The sequence below is a fragment of the Tursiops truncatus genome, chromosome 2, assembly GCF_011762595.2.
Source record: "Tursiops truncatus isolate mTurTru1 chromosome 2, mTurTru1.mat.Y, whole genome shotgun sequence".
Classification (NCBI taxonomy): domain Eukaryota; kingdom Metazoa; phylum Chordata; class Mammalia; order Artiodactyla; family Delphinidae; genus Tursiops; species Tursiops truncatus.
In genome coordinates this window covers 91,157,956-91,174,979 of record NC_047035.1, presented here as the reverse complement: position 1 = coordinate 91,174,979, position 17,024 = coordinate 91,157,956, and the positions used below count along the sequence as shown (strand labels likewise).

The 17,024-nt window shown below is 38.4% G+C and overlaps 1 protein-coding gene across 6 annotated transcripts in view; it reads left to right on the top strand.

Annotated features, from left to right (window-relative positions):
* The window catches only part of CEP152 (centrosomal protein 152), a 134,121-nt gene that overhangs the window by 49,386 nt on the left and 67,711 nt on the right, over positions 1 to 17,024 (top strand). For all 6 annotated transcript variants that reach the window (XR_012330097.1, XM_019929164.3, XM_033851649.2 and 3 more), the window contains exons 13-18: positions 1,178 to 1,373; positions 6,688 to 6,810; positions 7,440 to 7,549; positions 8,298 to 8,426; positions 8,550 to 8,685; positions 15,733 to 16,014. Coding sequence is in view for 5 of the 6 variants with exons in the window: in XM_019929164.3 (XP_019784723.2) it covers positions 1,178 to 1,373; positions 6,688 to 6,810; positions 7,440 to 7,549; positions 8,298 to 8,426; positions 8,550 to 8,685; positions 15,733 to 16,014 (976 nt within the window). In the remaining variant the exon portion in view is untranslated. The remainder of the gene's footprint in view (positions 1 to 1,177; positions 1,374 to 6,687; positions 6,811 to 7,439; positions 7,550 to 8,297; positions 8,427 to 8,549; positions 8,686 to 15,732; positions 16,015 to 17,024) is intronic.

Below are 17,024 nucleotides of genomic sequence, written 5' to 3'. Positions count from 1 at the left end.
GGTAAATTTTGATTGGATGCTGGACATTTTGAATTTTATGCTTTAGATTTTGGACTTTATTTAAAAATATATTGTTATCGTTTTTCTGTGACACACTTAAGTTATCTGGAATTCTTTTGATCCTTTCCAGACTTCTTTGTAGGCTTTGTTAGATCAGATTTAGAGCAGCCTTTAATCTGGGGCTAATTTGCCCTTGTTACTAAGGCACTATTTGATGCTCTGTGAATTAGGAAGTCTTTCCACTATGGTTCATTTTCCTGTGGTTTTTTCCCCTGGTCTTGAGGTAACTTTCTCACTTGTATCCACAGATCTCCAGAGCTCTCTTTCTGTGTAGCTACCTCTCCCACAGTATTTCTCTCCTCAGATTCTAGCCATTTTGGTTTCCCCATACTGAATTCTGCAACTCGGTGAGATTGCTGGACTCTGGGTTTCTTCTTTCTGTGCTACAGGGTGGAAATTCTCCAGGCAGAAGGCTGTAGCAATTATAGGGCTTACCTTGTTTGTTTTCCTTTTTTCAGGGATCACTCTGATGTGCTGCATGTTGTCTAATGTTTGCACCATTTCATATATTTTATTTGGTTTTCTAGTTTTTTTAAGACAGGAAGATAAATCCGTTCCTTTTAATCCATTATGGCGAGGAACAGAAATACTCATTCCAATTTTTGAATATATTGACAAACTAAAGTGGGGACTAAATTAGCATGGCATTTATTTTTGTTATTTTTTCTTTTCAGTTGCTCAGATATCCACCTAGACTTGTGTTTTAGTAGAAGAGATACAGGAATTGTTGGTTAGGATGACTAGTGTTTTACTCTTCATTTCATCCTTTATTTTCACTTTGTTTCTCTTGGAGTAATGAAGGACATGTATATATAGCATGCAATTTACCAAAAATAAAAATGCATGTCATACTGAAGTTCGTATGGTTGAACTTTCAGTGAGGCAGCAGGACTAAGCTTAAGAAGGGTCTTCCTGTGAATGAACTTATTTCTGTATATGGGGATGTGTCAAAGACAATATCCTGTGTATGACAAAACTTAAAATTGTTTTTGAAATACCAGTATATAGTTGTATGGGTTACAAAACATGGTTACCACTGCAGCTAGTTGCTTTTAAGGAATAGCCGTGCTTGATTTGTTACTTGATTTAACCTTAGATATGACAATTATTCCATTAGTGTTGTACAGCAGGAAGACCCAGCTGAAGAGCTTTCCAAAGATGAGGTCATTCTGAATCTGAAAGCAGAGGTGCAGCGTTTGCTGGGTAGCAACTCCATGAAGCGTCATCTGGTGTCTCAGTTACAAAACGATCTCAAAGACTGTCATAAGAAAATCGAAGATCTCCAAGTGGAGAAGCATGAAAAAAGCATCGAGGTAGAGTTTATAAAATTTATAAAGTTTATAAAATGCCGTTTTTCAAGACTTAATAAAGAAAACGCTTACAGTTTTCACATTTAAATTAAACTTTTGTCTTTCAGGGATTCATTTGACTTTTTTTTTTTTTAAGGCAGAATGTTTTCTTTCTTTCTTTATTTTACAAATGACTTTTATTTTATTTTTGGTCGCACCACGCAGCCTGTGGGATCTGAGTTCCCCTACCAGGGATCGAATCTGCGACCCCTGCAGTGGTAGCTCGGAGTCCTAACCACCAGACCGCCAGGGGATTCCCCGTTTGACTTTTTTTATAAGTAAAGTTTAAAGAAAGAAATGCCACTTAAAGGAATATACTTTCTGGTTACTCTTGGCACCTAGTAAATGAGATGCCAATTAGGTAAAATTCCTTAACCACAAATCCAAGGAAGCATTCTACATAACCAAGATGTCTGCATTTCCTCAAGATTGGCTTGTGCCAACAGTGCTTTAAAATCTAGTTAAATTCTCCACAGTGAAATCCTCTAGCATTTTGTCTGAGATTTCTCTGGCCCCTGTTCTTAAAATAATAGTCATTCTATATTAAAAAAAATTAATTCTATGGAGGTGGTGTTACAGGTGGGAAAGGTATGGAATCAGGTATGTCAGAGTCCTTGAAATCCACCTTTATATCCTTCAGTTAGCATCCTTGTTTTACAGATGAGGAAAATGAAGCTGGAGGAATTTGTGACCCTTCTGAGGTGAGAGTCAGTCTTTGGGCAAATTGAAACTAAAATACTGGACTAATTAATAGGTCAAGGTTATTTCTCCAAGATCGTGCTGTCAGAGATCTTTAGGGTTGCCCTCCTTCAACAGCTGCCTTTTTCACCCTTCCCTATTTCTAAATCCCAACTCATTTCTATTCCCAGTAGAAAGTAATACATGAAAGACCTAGAAACAAAGAGGAAAGGGAAGGTGAAAAATGAATGTAGGTAGTATATTCCTTTTTCTCCTGGATGGAAATGATATCTTACTTCCTACTTTGGTACTGTTTTATCTCCTGATCCTTAAACTAGGAGTTGTATTCATTAAAACAGTCCTATTAAAGCAAAGTGTGCAAGATATTCTGTGGTGTTTATTATTATGGAATTTTAATCGTGCTAGTTTGCTTTCCAGAAATAATAGTGTGTTTTCACTGTGAAAGCCCTGCCCGGTTCGGTTCTTTCTTCTGAGTAACTACATTTGATGAGCACATTGATTTCATTGTTAATAACCAAATGAGAAATGGGAGAATGTGCTTTCCCACAGCACATTTAACATCTTGAAATCAAGCTGTTTTAGCTTTTTCCATATGTTTCTTATAAAGGATGGGAATGAAAACTTGCATTAGATTAGAGTTGATTAGTTTAATAAGCATTTTGGTGAGAGTGTGCTAAGAGTAGGAACCTGGTTTTGAGTCTGAACCTTAGCTTAGGTATCTTGGTGCTTTCTTTGTTCTATATTGAAATCACTAGTGGCGTTTGCTGTACAGATACGCTTTCACATGTGTGGCAATTGCTGGTGGCTATTCCTTGTGTTGTTTTTAGCCTTTCCCTTTGCCTCCATACTCTATAGGCTGTTTCATCAGTGGAGCGAAGGGAACTGTCTCATCTTTGAATACTCTTTTTGCCCAGCTAGCCTTTTGCCATAGTGATTTCTCAGCAGTCTGCATTTGGTTTTTCTTAAAGGGTGCCTTCAGCACTTGCTGGTTATGGTGGTTCTGCGTCACCTTACTATATAGGAACATTTTGGGAGTATTGTCTTGATAATTCTCTATGTGTTTTCTCAGTAGATATTTGCTGAATTACTACACATATTGACCCACTTCCTAGATGGGGAAGAGGGAGAGGAAGTGCTAATTTAATCAACAGGTGGTCTTGAAAGAAGCACTCAAGTTCACAGCCATCTAATTAGCAAATGGCCACCATCAAACTTGGCCTTTGCCTCCTGTTTCCCACATCTTTTCTAACGGAGCTTTCTATTGAGTCTGTAAAGTCGGAAAGCAGGGTTGGGGGTGTATGTGGAGGAAAAGCAAATCCTTCAGTTTAAGCTTTTTTTTTTTTTTTAAGCTACTCTGTGCAAGGTCTTGTGGGATTCAAAAAAAAAAAAAAAGGAAACAATGGCCATTCCATGAAGGAACTTAGAATCTAGAACCTCACTATCCAATGGAAATATAATGATGCCACATATGTAACTTAAAATATCTGGTAGTCCCATTAAAATAGGTGAAATTGATTTTAATAATATATTTTATTTAACCTAGTATATACAAAATATTATCTTCTCAGTATGTGATCAGTATAAAATTATTAATGAGATGGTTTATATATTTTATGCGTGTGCTAAGTCCTTGAAATCTGGCACATATTTTCTCCTTATCGCACATTTCTATTTGGACAAGTCACATTTCAAGTACCCAACAACCATGTGTGCTTACTGGCTACCACAGTCAGTACTACAGATCTGTAAGGAGATGGACATGTTATAACTTTGTGTAATAAGAATTATGCTAATTACAAAGTGCTGTTGAGAAGGAATAACTAACTGGACTTGGGCGTGGGGCTGAGGTGGTAAGGTAGCCCTAGTGAAGTCTGTGAGGAGGGAACATTTGACCTCTGTCCTGAAGGATAAATCCAGGCGGGAAGGTGGAAAGGGATATTTCGGCCTTGAGCGGAAGTATGTAAAAAGATGGAGCAAATAAGCTAGAAGTTTATATTTTATAAACTCAGTCTTTCTGAAATCTTTAATGAGGCGAAAATCATTCAGTGTCTCAATATCGATTTTTAGAAGAATGATCATGGCTAGCATCAAGTCCCGAGCTTAATGAAATGATGTTGAACTTCTGTGCTTGCTACAGGGATGTTAAGAGAAAAAACACATTAACTTAAACTTCCCTGGATGCCTTTTTAAAGAGAACTAGGCCATCAAAATCCTAAAGCCTTTCTATGGTGTTAAGAAGGGCAGCAAAAATATTTACCATGTAATCTTATTTGGCATGATTCTTTCATAAATGTTTTAAAGGTATTGATGTATTTATTGCTTTATACATACCTTATAGTACATTTTATATCTGTTTCTATCCATCTTATATAAAACAATTTAAAGTTATTACAGAGAGTCCGTTTTTTTGCTTTCATGTCATGTGACTATTCATAGTAGTGCTGTTTTATGACATTTCCAGGATAATATGTGGTGAAAGTGAGGAGTCTGCCCATATACAGCACTATAACAGTGATTGGGGGTGGATCAAATACTATGCTGTTCATTCCAGTTGAACAACTGGGCCGTTAAGGCAGAATGTGGCAAAGGCCTTAGGAAAACCAGACTGGCTTACTATCAGTCAGGGACCACATCTACACTGAATTTTTTGTAAGCTTAAGAAATAAAACACAGAGGCTTTTCTGTGTCTGATACTTAATAGAGATCCGTTACCTTACCACAAGCTGTGGTTAAAGCCATACTCTAATTCCAAGGGACTTGATAGGCAGTGTTCAGTACCCAACTCAGAAGGGTCCTGGCTAGAATTTTTTGAGACATAAAAATTAGGAAGATAGTATGAGAGCTGGTATATTACATTTCTTGTTTTCTTGAAGATAATGTCTTCAGTATACCAGCTTTGGAGAGAGGTTTTATTGCTGCGTTCAAATTGTCCTTCTCTTTTGAAAGATCTTCGTAAGAGTTTTGTGCTAACAAGTACTGCAAGTACCAAGTCCCTGTGTGCCTGCAGTGTGAAAAAATGTCAAAATTGAGTATAATAGCTAGCCATGAAGATTGTTTTTTCAGTGTATCAGTATGATGTTACTTTCATTCTTAGTAATAGAAACTCACCAGTGGGGAAGGAAGCACAAATGAATATTGTAAACTTTAAAAAGTAGAGGCTAAGTTAAAAAAAGAAAAATGAAAGCCATTCTAATGAGTCAGTAAAATCCTTTAAAGTCTCATTAATACCCCCAAGTCTGGAGCAAAGCTAACAGGGTAGGTATTCTTAGCTCCTCTCTCTTCTGACTGGGACAGGAGCAGTGGCTTCTAGGAAATGATGGCAGGTGAACCGGGGAAAGTGCAACTTCCTTCTCTGAAGGAAGTGAAGGCTGAATTGGAAGACTGAGCCAAAGCCTTCTGTCACCCCATGTAGGAATGAGATACACCTACCTCCCTTTCCCCCAATGAGTAGAATGAACCTTGGTACAGAATATTTTTTAAACATTGAAGAAGAGAGCTCAGAGTTCAGGTAAATATGAAACCAACAGGTCAAATAGAGTAGATATTAAAAAAAAAATCTTTGACTTCTTCAGTGAACAAGGAACTTATAAAAATGGATAAAACAATTAGATGGTAAGAGGAAAATGCAAAGTTATATATATGGAAAGATGAAAAACAAATGAACAATGAAGGCATGTAAGAGGTTCCACAAATGCAAATGAAAAAATTGTTGGAGACCCTTTTCCCCATCAAACACAATAATCATTCAAAGACAGTCACAGCCATTGGAGGTAAAGAGAGCTGGACAGACTCTTGCACCACCTGACAGGATACATTTGTATGAACTTTCTGGAAACAATTTACCAAAGTCTATCATCATTGTGTACCTATTGAATAAAATGTATGAGTTAACACTGATTAAATACAGAAATAGATGCTAAACCTAGTGGGTGAGAGTATGATGAGAAATAGAATGTTTGCATAATCTCAAATGTCTCCCCATAAGATATTAACACTTACTATTAATTGCAAAACAGTAACTTTACAATGGAGATGGCTGCAGACAGAACCTTCGACCTTCATCAGCTGATCATCACCAGTGATGAGACATATTGATGTAACATGTCTCCTAAAAACACACACACATCACTTCTGTGGCATTCATGCCCAAAATGCATAACGTGAATTTAATAACGAAGTAACATCCGTAAAACTAAATGATTAGCATAGGTACGCTTCAAAAATATTATGGTTTCGAAAGACAAAGACTGAAGAACTGTCCTAGATCGGAGGAGACTAATGAGACGTGACAACTGCAGGCAGCGTGAAATTGTAGACTGTATCCTGAACCAGGAAAATGATGTTAGAGGAAAACTGGAAAATTTTGTATAAGGTCTATGGATTGGGTAACAGTATTGCATCCTAGTTAATTTCCTGGTTTTGATAATTGTACCGTGGTTATATTGGACAGTAATAAAAGGTATATGGAAATTATTTGTACTGTTTTTGCAATTTCTTTGTAAGTATGAAATTATTACAAAACTAGTGCTTACAATTTTTTATAAACCTGAAAAACTTCTGACTTCTTTTCAACATTTAGACTAAAACAGATACCTCAGAAAAACCAACTAATCAAGTGTGGCCTGACTCTTCCGATATGATTGTCAAAGATGATATTCTGCGACTTAAAAGTGAAATTCAGGTTTTACAGCAACAAAATCAGGTGATTAAAAAACTTTCCTCTATTTTGTGAGAATTCTCATGACCTCATTCAAAGGACTTTTCAAAAATACAGAGGCAATATGAGTTAGTGGACAAGTATATTAGCAGGTGATTAAGGATTCCAGTTATTTCCTTTTACTGCTGGTCATGGGGTAGTATTTTCATCGGAAGGTAAGTTAGTATAATTTCAGTTTTCTGGAATTCCTCTAATTGTCTAGGAATTCAGTATTTCTCTAATAGCATGGCTAATAGAGGTATTCTTTCCTCCTTAGGCAGCCCTTGACCGGAAAGTAAAACCGTGCTTATTTATATGGTTGGGAAGATTATCATATTCTAAGATTTATCATAAAGCATCAGTTAACCAATACTTCTCTGGTTGAATGTTTTCATACATTTCAAAATAAATACAGAATTTTAACCTTTACTCCTATCAGAAAGCTACTTGACAAATAAATGAATCTACACTCTTACAAGGCATGAAGAGACTTTTATAGAATTATGAAAATGATATTATGTCAAATAATGTTATAGGGAAAGAGATAAAGCACAGAGGATATCAGAAAATGAGATTAGACTAGTCAATAAAGATGATGGGTATTTCCTCTAAATACTTTATTCTTTTGTATTTAGGAGCTTAAAGAAACTGAAGAAAATCTGAGAAATACGAATCAAGACTTATGCAATCAAATGAGACAAATGGTACAAGATTTTGACCGTGATAAACAAGAAGCTGTGGATAGGTGAGGTCTAGACAGAGGCCTGATGTCTGTCTTCTGGGCTCTCCTTCCCTTCTCTCTCCTGATAACGCCCCCCAAGAAAAGATTCGAGAGAAATGATGGTGTGAACCCTCCCTATTGAGATCATAAATTGGAGAAGATGAATCCCTGGCTTCTCAAATTAGAATTTGGAACACATTTTCCATAGAAATAATGTTATGTAGTACGTTGAGTTCTACAGAACACATCCAAACTGTAGTTCATAGAAATAGTAGAGCTTAATGGCTTAACTATTTTTTATAAGGAAGGAACCTGTGGGAGGAAATATGTCTTCTAAATAGGAAATCATGAACTTTGAAACAGACTTTTGGAACATAATTTACGTGTGAGTTGGTTACTTTAGTATTTGTGTTTAATATAGATAACTTGGAATTTTGGAACCACACCCTCTATTATTTCAATTAGTTTTTTATAAACAGAAGTTCTCAACACAAACTATTATACTCTGTTTGAAGGACTGGGGCATTTCTCACATCCAGATTTCTAATTTTTCTATAGAAACATTTGAAGAAAGAAAATTTTGAAGATTCTCATAAGATCATCTATTGAAAGCTAATTATTACCACTTTGGGTTGGGGAAGACCAATCTGATCTTAACTGTACTTGGCTCTAGAAGGAGGGCATGGGAAGGAAGGGAGGGAAACCAGTTGTCTCGGTGTTTCTGGTAGTGCTGGCCCTGCCTTAGATTCCGCTGTCTGCTGTCTGTTTCTAGGTGTGAGAGGACTTACCAGCAACACCATGAAGCCATGAAAGCCCAAATACGTGAAAGCCTGTTAGCAAAGCATGCTTTGGAGAAGCAGCAGCTCTTTGAGGTTTATGAGGGAGCTCGCTTGCAACTAAGGTGAGAATGAAAGAGTTTAGCTGCCCCTGAAGCTGTAGAGACAACATTCTCTTATTCCATTGTTTAGAGGAAAATTGTCTGTTCTGCAGCCTTATATTTAGTTGCTGGTTTTGTGTTTCCAAGGTCTGACTTAGATAAGGTGAATAAGGAGATGGCGGCCGTGCAGGAATGTTACCTGGAAGTGTGCAGAGAGAAAGATAATCTGGAAGCAACTCTCAGGAAGACCATGGAAAAGGAGCAACAGGCTCAAGAGAAGAAGGTACAGGACAAGTCTGTGTTGTGTTCACTTCATTTCTCACTGAAACCAGTACACTCACTCTCCTGTGAAACAGGGAAGCCTTCTGTAGAAGTCTTCACGTTTGGCTGTTTCACACTAATTCAGCTCACAAAGTACAGTAAATATTGAAATGATTATTAAAGCCCTAGCAGAAAATGGCATACCCATAGGAGAAAGTGATTCGTCCTTATAGATTTATTCTAAGAGGCAAAAGAGCGTTCTAAAAATAAGCAAGGTGGGACTTCCCTGGTGGCGCAGTGGTTGAGAGTCCGCCTGCCGATGCAGGGGACGCGGGTTCGTGCCCCGGTCCGGGAAGATCCCACATGCCGCGGAGCGGCTGGGCCCATGAGCCGTGGCCGCTGAGCCTGCGCGTCTGGAGCCCATGCTCCACAATGGGAGAGGCCACAACAGTGAGAGGCCCGCGTACCGCAAAAAAAAAAAAAACAAAAAAACAAAACAACAACAACAAGGTGGACCCGAGTACTTTGAGTCTGAAACCCAGGGATCCTCGTTTTGCATGTTTGTTTGCTGCCCAAGTGATTCTATACAGTCCTGTGTGCGCTGCATGGACGTTTTCCTCTGACCCATTTCTGTCAGGACTTAAGCGTCCTTTTATTCTGGGGAAAAGGGCAGGAGTTTGAAAGTGGGTCTCCTGATAGGGAAGGTGGGGTTGTGGAGCTGTGGAGAGGAAGGTCGGTGTGAGTGTGACCTCTTTACAGAGAGTTCTCATCGTCCCGGGAAGCTGGAGGGGCTGCAGTATCCTCTCTACTCCTGCCTGAATCTTCCAGGTTGCCCTTGGTGAGTGTCCAGGAGTGAAATCACACGTAAACAGTTGCCCCTCCTGTCTTCTTCCTCGTCCTGGCTCAAGCCTCATCCAGACACACGTCTGCCTCTCCCTTCCCCTTGGGACCAGCCTGCAGACGACAATTTGAAAGCCACCTGCATCAAGATTAGACAATATTTTTAAAGGCTCTAGTAAATGTTCTATATACAGAGGTTTCTGAGTAAGTTATAGTGAAGCTGACTGTTGCTACCACAGACTTAAAGAGCAGTGAGGAATCCAGGTCACTTAACATTTTGATTATTTTTGAATAGATTAATATGGTAGAAAAACATGCCATGTATACATACCATCTAGTGGAAAAAGAGCTAAGGGGAGCTGTTTTAGTTAGTGCCGGCAGTATGAAAGTTAGAAGGGATCTTAAATTACCTAGAAATTAAAGACTTAGCTCAGTAATGTTTAAAAAAATTAAAATAGGGAGAAGATCTAGTGTGATTCTTTTCTTTCTTTCTTTAAATATATAAATTGGCAAGAACATAAGAGCAGTTCTCTCAAAGAGGTCATTCTTTTCAGGAATATATTTCCTGGTACTTTTAAAAGAATCAATTTGGCTGTAAAATTGAATCTCACGTAATTGGTCAGTTGCAGTTAATAGCTGCTACTGACTGATACTTTGGCTCATGAATGCTTGTGCACTGGGGCAAGAAGGAAAGTTAAAACTGCTATTTGGCCCTCTTCCAAAAACACTTACTGGTTAAATTTTTTTTTTTTAATTTTTAAATTGCCATACAGTAAAATTGACTCTTTTTCATTTGGTGTCCAGTTTTATAAATTTTTAACCCATGTATGGATTGAAATAGAATAGTTTCATCACCCTAAAAAACTCCCTTGTGCCATCCCCTTGTAGTTATACCCATCCCCCCACTTAAAGGGCCAGTGTACTTAAAGCGTTAAAAATTTAATTTCTTCCTTCTCTGGGAATTCTTTAGTTTTTTATTTAGATTTATACAAGCTCTTTATATAGCTTAATAGTCTTCATAAGCCCATTAAACTCGAGCAAGCTAGGGAACTGTTAGGATAGTCCTTCTCTGCAAGACGTAAGCCATTTTCCCTGCAGTTGATCTTCAGGTCCGGAGCTTTGGCTACAGACTGTATAAGACAGGCAATGCCGAGAGTCCCTGGTTGTATTTTCCTGTTTCATATGTGCTCTTTTCTGAAACACTTGTTGAGACAGGCTGCAGGTTAAGAACAAGTTCAATTCCAAGTTGTAAAGATTTTAACACAGAGACTTTCCTCACATGTTAACCTGGCTTGTTCGGAGAAGGGGGAATAAAGTCATAAACACAGGACCCTTCAAACTGGGTAGTAATCAGTAGAGGCTGTGAATCTGTAGACAAAGCAAAGATGATCGATATTCCTATTCATAATGCCATTCCTACACACACTAAGGCTCATTTATACAATTGTCATCACGGTAAGTCAGTCCTTAGAAGTTAGAGTTTTTTGACTGTCTGAGGCATGCAGAACAAGTTTAAACATTTTAAAACTATCCAAATATTTCCTTCCCTCGTGTGATAAAAACTTTTTGAATTAGATATTCCTGTAGTATGTTCAAATGGTGGATTCCTATGACCAATAAATTTATTGCTTTTCTTCTGTAAAGAGCGGGAAGCAAAGTTTTCCTCACTGTGGTGGATTGCAAAAATGGCCACATATTCTTCCTATCCCTGAATGTGTGTCTCCTTGCAATGTGGCTTTGTAGCTATTCTCAGTTACAGATAGTCTGTTTCTCATCCGTTGAATCTGACCTTGGCCAAATGACTGACTTTGGCTAATGGGATATTAGTTAACATTATGTAAAAAGACACTTAGAAAGCTTTTACGCATTGGTCCTTGTAAGCGTGATACTCTTAGGAACCCTTTGACCAAGCACTATGTGAAGGATCAGGGATAACCTGCTAGATGATGACACGTGTGACCAAGTCACTGCATCATCCTGGCAGACATTGAACTAACCACCAGACATATGAGTGTCACCATCTTAGACCATTGTAGCCTCAGTTGTCTGCAGAAATCAGCTGAGTGGACTCAGACCAGGACCACTGCCCAGCTGATCCACAGAATCATGAGAAATAATAGGTGTTCGTTGTTCTGAGTCTCTGTATGGTCTGGTTTACTATCTAGTTAAGCTAACTAATATACTCACAAACATACAAACACACGGAAAATTGGTAGCAGTTTTCTTTTTCGGGTCAAAAGGAAATGCAGATACATATGGAAACAACTCCTAAAGGATAGACATACACAGATAAGACAGTTTGGGGATTACTTCTACAGTTAAACAAAAATAATAATAGTGATATATGATGTTTGATGTGACAGTGGACAACTTTCTCAGTCATGTGGATGAGCCTGTCCTATAATCTTAGTACAACTGCAGTCCACATGACCTGACTGAAGAAATGGGTCCCTCAGTCACCGGAGATTTTCCAAAATCATGCAACACTGAACAAACACGGATTTTATCTTCTTGGCATGTGCCAGTGGTGGAGAAGACTCAGAGAGCAATTAAGACAGAAATAATCCAGGTCAGCTATGAACTGGAAAAAAATCCAGACAACCAGATAGTCAGGAATCAGAAATAATGCCAAAGAGACACAGAGCAAAAGCTCGGTTGCCATGTAGCATTAGTTATGTGAGGTATACTTCCTTGGTGTTGTAGTTTGTGGGCTTCACTGTGTTTCTTCTCATAGCATCTTGGTAGGACCTCCAGAAAACCATTTCTAAAATTTTTCAAACAGAAACTCTCATAGATAATGTTGATCCCTGAGTAGAGGTTTATTAGAGATTTCAGATCAACTGGGTTCCTAGAATAAATAGGGAATATTATATGAATAGTTCAAATTGTTAAATTTTAACTGACACTTGAATGTTCTTATTTGATAATACTTCAGCTAGTTTTGTTAAAAAAATTTTATACCAGTCTGGGTTTTATTGAAGGATGCATAGCTTTTAGAATAGAACAGTAATTTTTGGCCTATCTCTGAATACAGGTTTTTCAGAAATATAAATTTTTCTGGGCTGTGATACATTATGCGTCTCATTATGGGTGGGGTGTAAACATAAATGTCAGTTTCACCTTTAAAAATAGTATTTGGTCCTGTGGGAATGTATTTATTGTATTAGATGCCTTTTCATTTAATACAACCATCTGTAAATTTTTTGTCCAAATATTTGAGATGTAGGCAGGTTTTTACAAGACAGTTTATTCAACTGATTGAGTAAGCATATAGGAAGATCACTTGTCTCTGTTGCTGTTGTCTATTACATGCATATAACTATTATTTCATAAGTTTGACTTGGAGAATATTAGTGTCATATGAGATATTTATTTGAATTTTGTTTAAAGAGACAGCTATTGGAGGAAAGAGAAGAGTATGTAAGGAAACTGCAGGTGGAACTTGAAGAAAAGTACCAAGATACCCTTATGATGGAAAAGGACAGGTGGCTAAAAGAACAAGAAAATTGATATTAAATAGCAGTTTGAAAATGAAGTGATGTTAGCCAAAGCACACTGGGTTAAGGAACAGAAAGAGGTGTGGGTTAAAATTTCTTTCTAGGGCTTCCCTGGTGGGGCAGTGGTTGAGAGTCCGCCTGCCGATGCAGGGGACACGGGTTTGTGCCCCGGTCTGGGAAGATCCCACATGCCGCGGAGCGGCTGGGCCCGTGAGCCATGGCCGCTGAGCCTGCGTGTCTGGAGCCTGTGCTCCGCAACAGGAGAGGCCACAACAGTGAGAGGCCTGTGTACCGCAAAAAAAAAAAAAAAAAAAATTTCTTTCTAGTCATCATGTTTAAAAAAATGTAGTATTAACTGTTGAGAGACAGCTCTTCTTGAACTGACATTATTTTTAATTGCCAGGTACATACATAATCACTCATTTTACTTCTCAGAATTGGGCTATTAGCAGCTTACTCACACCCGTTTTATTTTTTAAAACTTCCTACCTCTTGACTCTTCAGCCCAATTCAGGATATAATGTTGTTTTTTTTTTAAGAATTAAAAATTTTTTTTATTTATTTTATTTTTGGTTGCGTTGAGCCTTCGTTGCTGCATGCTGGCTTTCTCTAGTTGTGTCGAACGGGGGCTACTCTTCATTACGGTGCATGGGCTTCTCATTGCGGTGGCTTCTCTTGTTGTGGAGCAGGCGGATTCTTAACCACTGGGCCACCAGGGTAGTCCCTATAATGGGATTTGAGGAGGACTTTTTCTGATTCCTCAAAAATGAAACCGTGATCAAATTTCATATTGTGAAATGATTCTGATAACTCTAGACCAATATAATTAACAAATAATTAACGTACACTGTGGATCGGAAGAAAGAAATAATGACTGGGTAGGCTTAGAAGCACAAAACTTTACTTCTATTTCCTAAGTAGCAAGTGAGATTAGAAAATGCTCATAGTTTCCAAGAAAATTAAGAACCAAATTACAATCTTAAAAACCTAGTTGAAAGTGCAATTAGTTCTCAAACTAGGTTCTTCTGACCCCAAGATTGCTATTAATCGGGGTTGGAGCTATCTCAAGATGGAATCATACACCATTGTCCTGTCTTTTGACCTCCCTACTACTCATCTCCTCTCTTCTCCCCCAAATCTCATCAATCTAGTGCTGGCACCTGAAATTCTTTTACTAGTCATTTTTTAACATAAAAGTATATATTATGGAATATATCTAGCCAAATATCTATAAAAAAATATGAATGGGGCTTCCCTGGTGGTGCAGTGGTTAAGAATCTGCCTGCCAATGCAGGGGACACAGGTTTGAGCCCTGGTCCGGGAAGATCCCACATGCCGTGGAGCAACTAAGCCTATGTGCCACAACTACTGAGTCTGTGCTCTAGAGCCTGTGAGCCACAACTACTGAGCCTGCGAGCCACAACTACTGAGCCTGCGAGCCACAACTACTGAGCCCGTGTGCCACAACTACTGAAGCCCACACACCTAGAGCCCATGCTCTGCAACAAAAGAAGCCACCGCAATGAGAAGCCCGTGCACCACAACGAAGAGTAGCCCCCACCCACCGCAACTAGAGAAAGCCTGTGTGTAGCAACGAAGACCCAACGCAGCCAAAATTAAATAAATAAACTTATTTTAAAAAAATATGGATGACGCAAAACAAATCCCCTATTTTTACATTGCTGCAAATTGTTTTTTAGTTGGATTTGCTAACCAGTTATTTACCAGGGGAGTGAGAGAGACAGCTAATGTTTTTGTGTTTTGTCAGGAAAGCATAAAGCATAGAGCAAAAAAGGCCACACAAGATGACCTTTTTGAGAGAAGCAATACAGCCAGGGGCTGTGGTAGCCAGGGAAGCTGTCTGAGAACTCTGGATACCCAGGAGGTGGGAAACAGGAAAAGGGAAAAGCAAATTTTGCTATTTCACAGTTTTGCCCAGTACTAATTATGTTTGGGTCCATCCCACTACGCTGTTGAAAGTAGAATCACTAAGGCATCTTTCCAATCTTTCCTCTTTTTATTTTTCTTTCTGGTACGCGGGCCCCTCACTGCTGTGGCCTCTCCCGTTGTGGAGCACAGGCTCCGGACGCGCAGGCTCAGCGGCCATGGCTCACGGGCCCAGCCGCTCTGCGGCATGTGGGATCCTCCTGGAGCGGGGCACGAACCCGTGTCCCCTGCATCAGCAAGTGGACTCTCAGCCACTGGGCCACCAGGGAAGCCCATGCCCTCTCTTGAACGCAGTTGACTGAGTACAATTTCATATCATAAGAAACAAGATTCTAATGTGTCCAAATAAGTAAAAATGTTTTTTAGATTGTTCAATTTTAGTTTCATTAATTATGCTTACCCAGTGCCTGCTTTGTGGAAAGCCTGGTATTGATGGAAAATCACATATTAATAGTAGAAGTTTTTTTTTTTTTTTAATCATGCGATGATTGTAGTGGCCATGTCAAAGCTTCCAGAAGGTTGCATCTTGAGCGCAAGATAGCCTGACCTTACACAATATACTTAACTCTTCCATGTGATTTATGTCCCATAGATAAGGTCAAAGAGTAACTTTCAGGATTTCCTTGAATATATTCTCATTGACTAAATTTCTAAACCTCACATAATAACTACAACAATGTCTAGATGGTTTTCAAACACTGCTGTGGTTGCTTTTTTGGCTAGCTATTCTAGTTTTTGCTTATTTGAATATTTTTCTTTTCATACGATTTTTCTTCTGAAAACAGATCAAACAAGAACTTATTCAGCAGCTTGAAAAGGAGTGGCAGTCTAAGCTGGATCAAACTATAAAGGCTATGAAAAAGAAGACCTCAGATTGTTGCAGCCAAACTGACCAAGAAACTGCCATTGACGTTATTTCCAAGAAAGAGATGGCAATCATGATAGAAGAGCAGAAGCGAAAGATCCAGCAAAATTTAGAGCAGGAGAAGGAAATAGCCATCAAGGGGGGCTTGAAGCAACTTGAGGTTGAATCGGAACTCAAATATTGTGAAAATATTGCCAAACAGGTAAAAGGCAGGTTTCCTATAGTAAAATTATTGGAACTGCCTGCCTATGGATGAAAACCGTAAAGTGCTACCATTGAACTTGTTCATAACTTTATACTTAAACGTTTTGTATACCCCAGGGTAGGATAACAATCTTACGTTGTTGCCAAATTTGTCATTATATTTCTGTCACAAAGCTGTCGCCTCTCAGTTTTTCTGTATGTTCTTTCAGTTTACAAAATGTTTGCTCCTCTGAGGTCCGTCTAAACATTAAGATGCCTGAGGTTAACAATGATGGTTTTACGTCTGAATGAAGCACAGTTTAATTATGAATCTTTCTTGTCTAACTTTATAGTAAATATTCCACTAAGGTAGTTATAGATAAGTAAGCTTAAAGTGAATAAGGTATATAACAGTATCTTGTGTTGAGACTTGAGAGTTGAATCTGCAGGCATTCCCCTGCAAATGGGACTTTGTCTATAAATCCCAACCCCTGTACAACCAGATCACCCTCAGAATTCATCAAGTCTTACATTTTTGCCAGAATTGAAGTATCAACCTCCCTTTATGGTCACAAATTCATTCTTGACAGCAAGAAAATTTGCCAGGTGTAAGGCTCTAAACTATAATACGTTACTTGGTTCCAAGAAAGGTCATCCAGAGAAAAGTATAGCTCTGTGTTAACAGAATAACGATGAGTTATTTGATTTATCAATATTATCTATTACAGTGATTCTTGAATTTTTTGTTCTCAGGATGTCTTTACGCTTTTAAAAATTGAAGACTCAAAAGAGCTTTTTCTGTGTTGGTAGTATGTCTATTTACTGTATTGGAAAAATATCTAAGAAATTTAAAAAAGAAGAATCCTCGCTCATACTTGCCATTGGCTATCAGAGAAGAGACATATCATACAGCATGTAGCCTCTGGAGAAGTGCACTATTTACACATGAAAGAATGGGAGTAAAAAAAAGACAAATAAGGTCCAAAGTTTTGAAAATAGTTTTGACCTCACAGACCATCTGACAGGGTT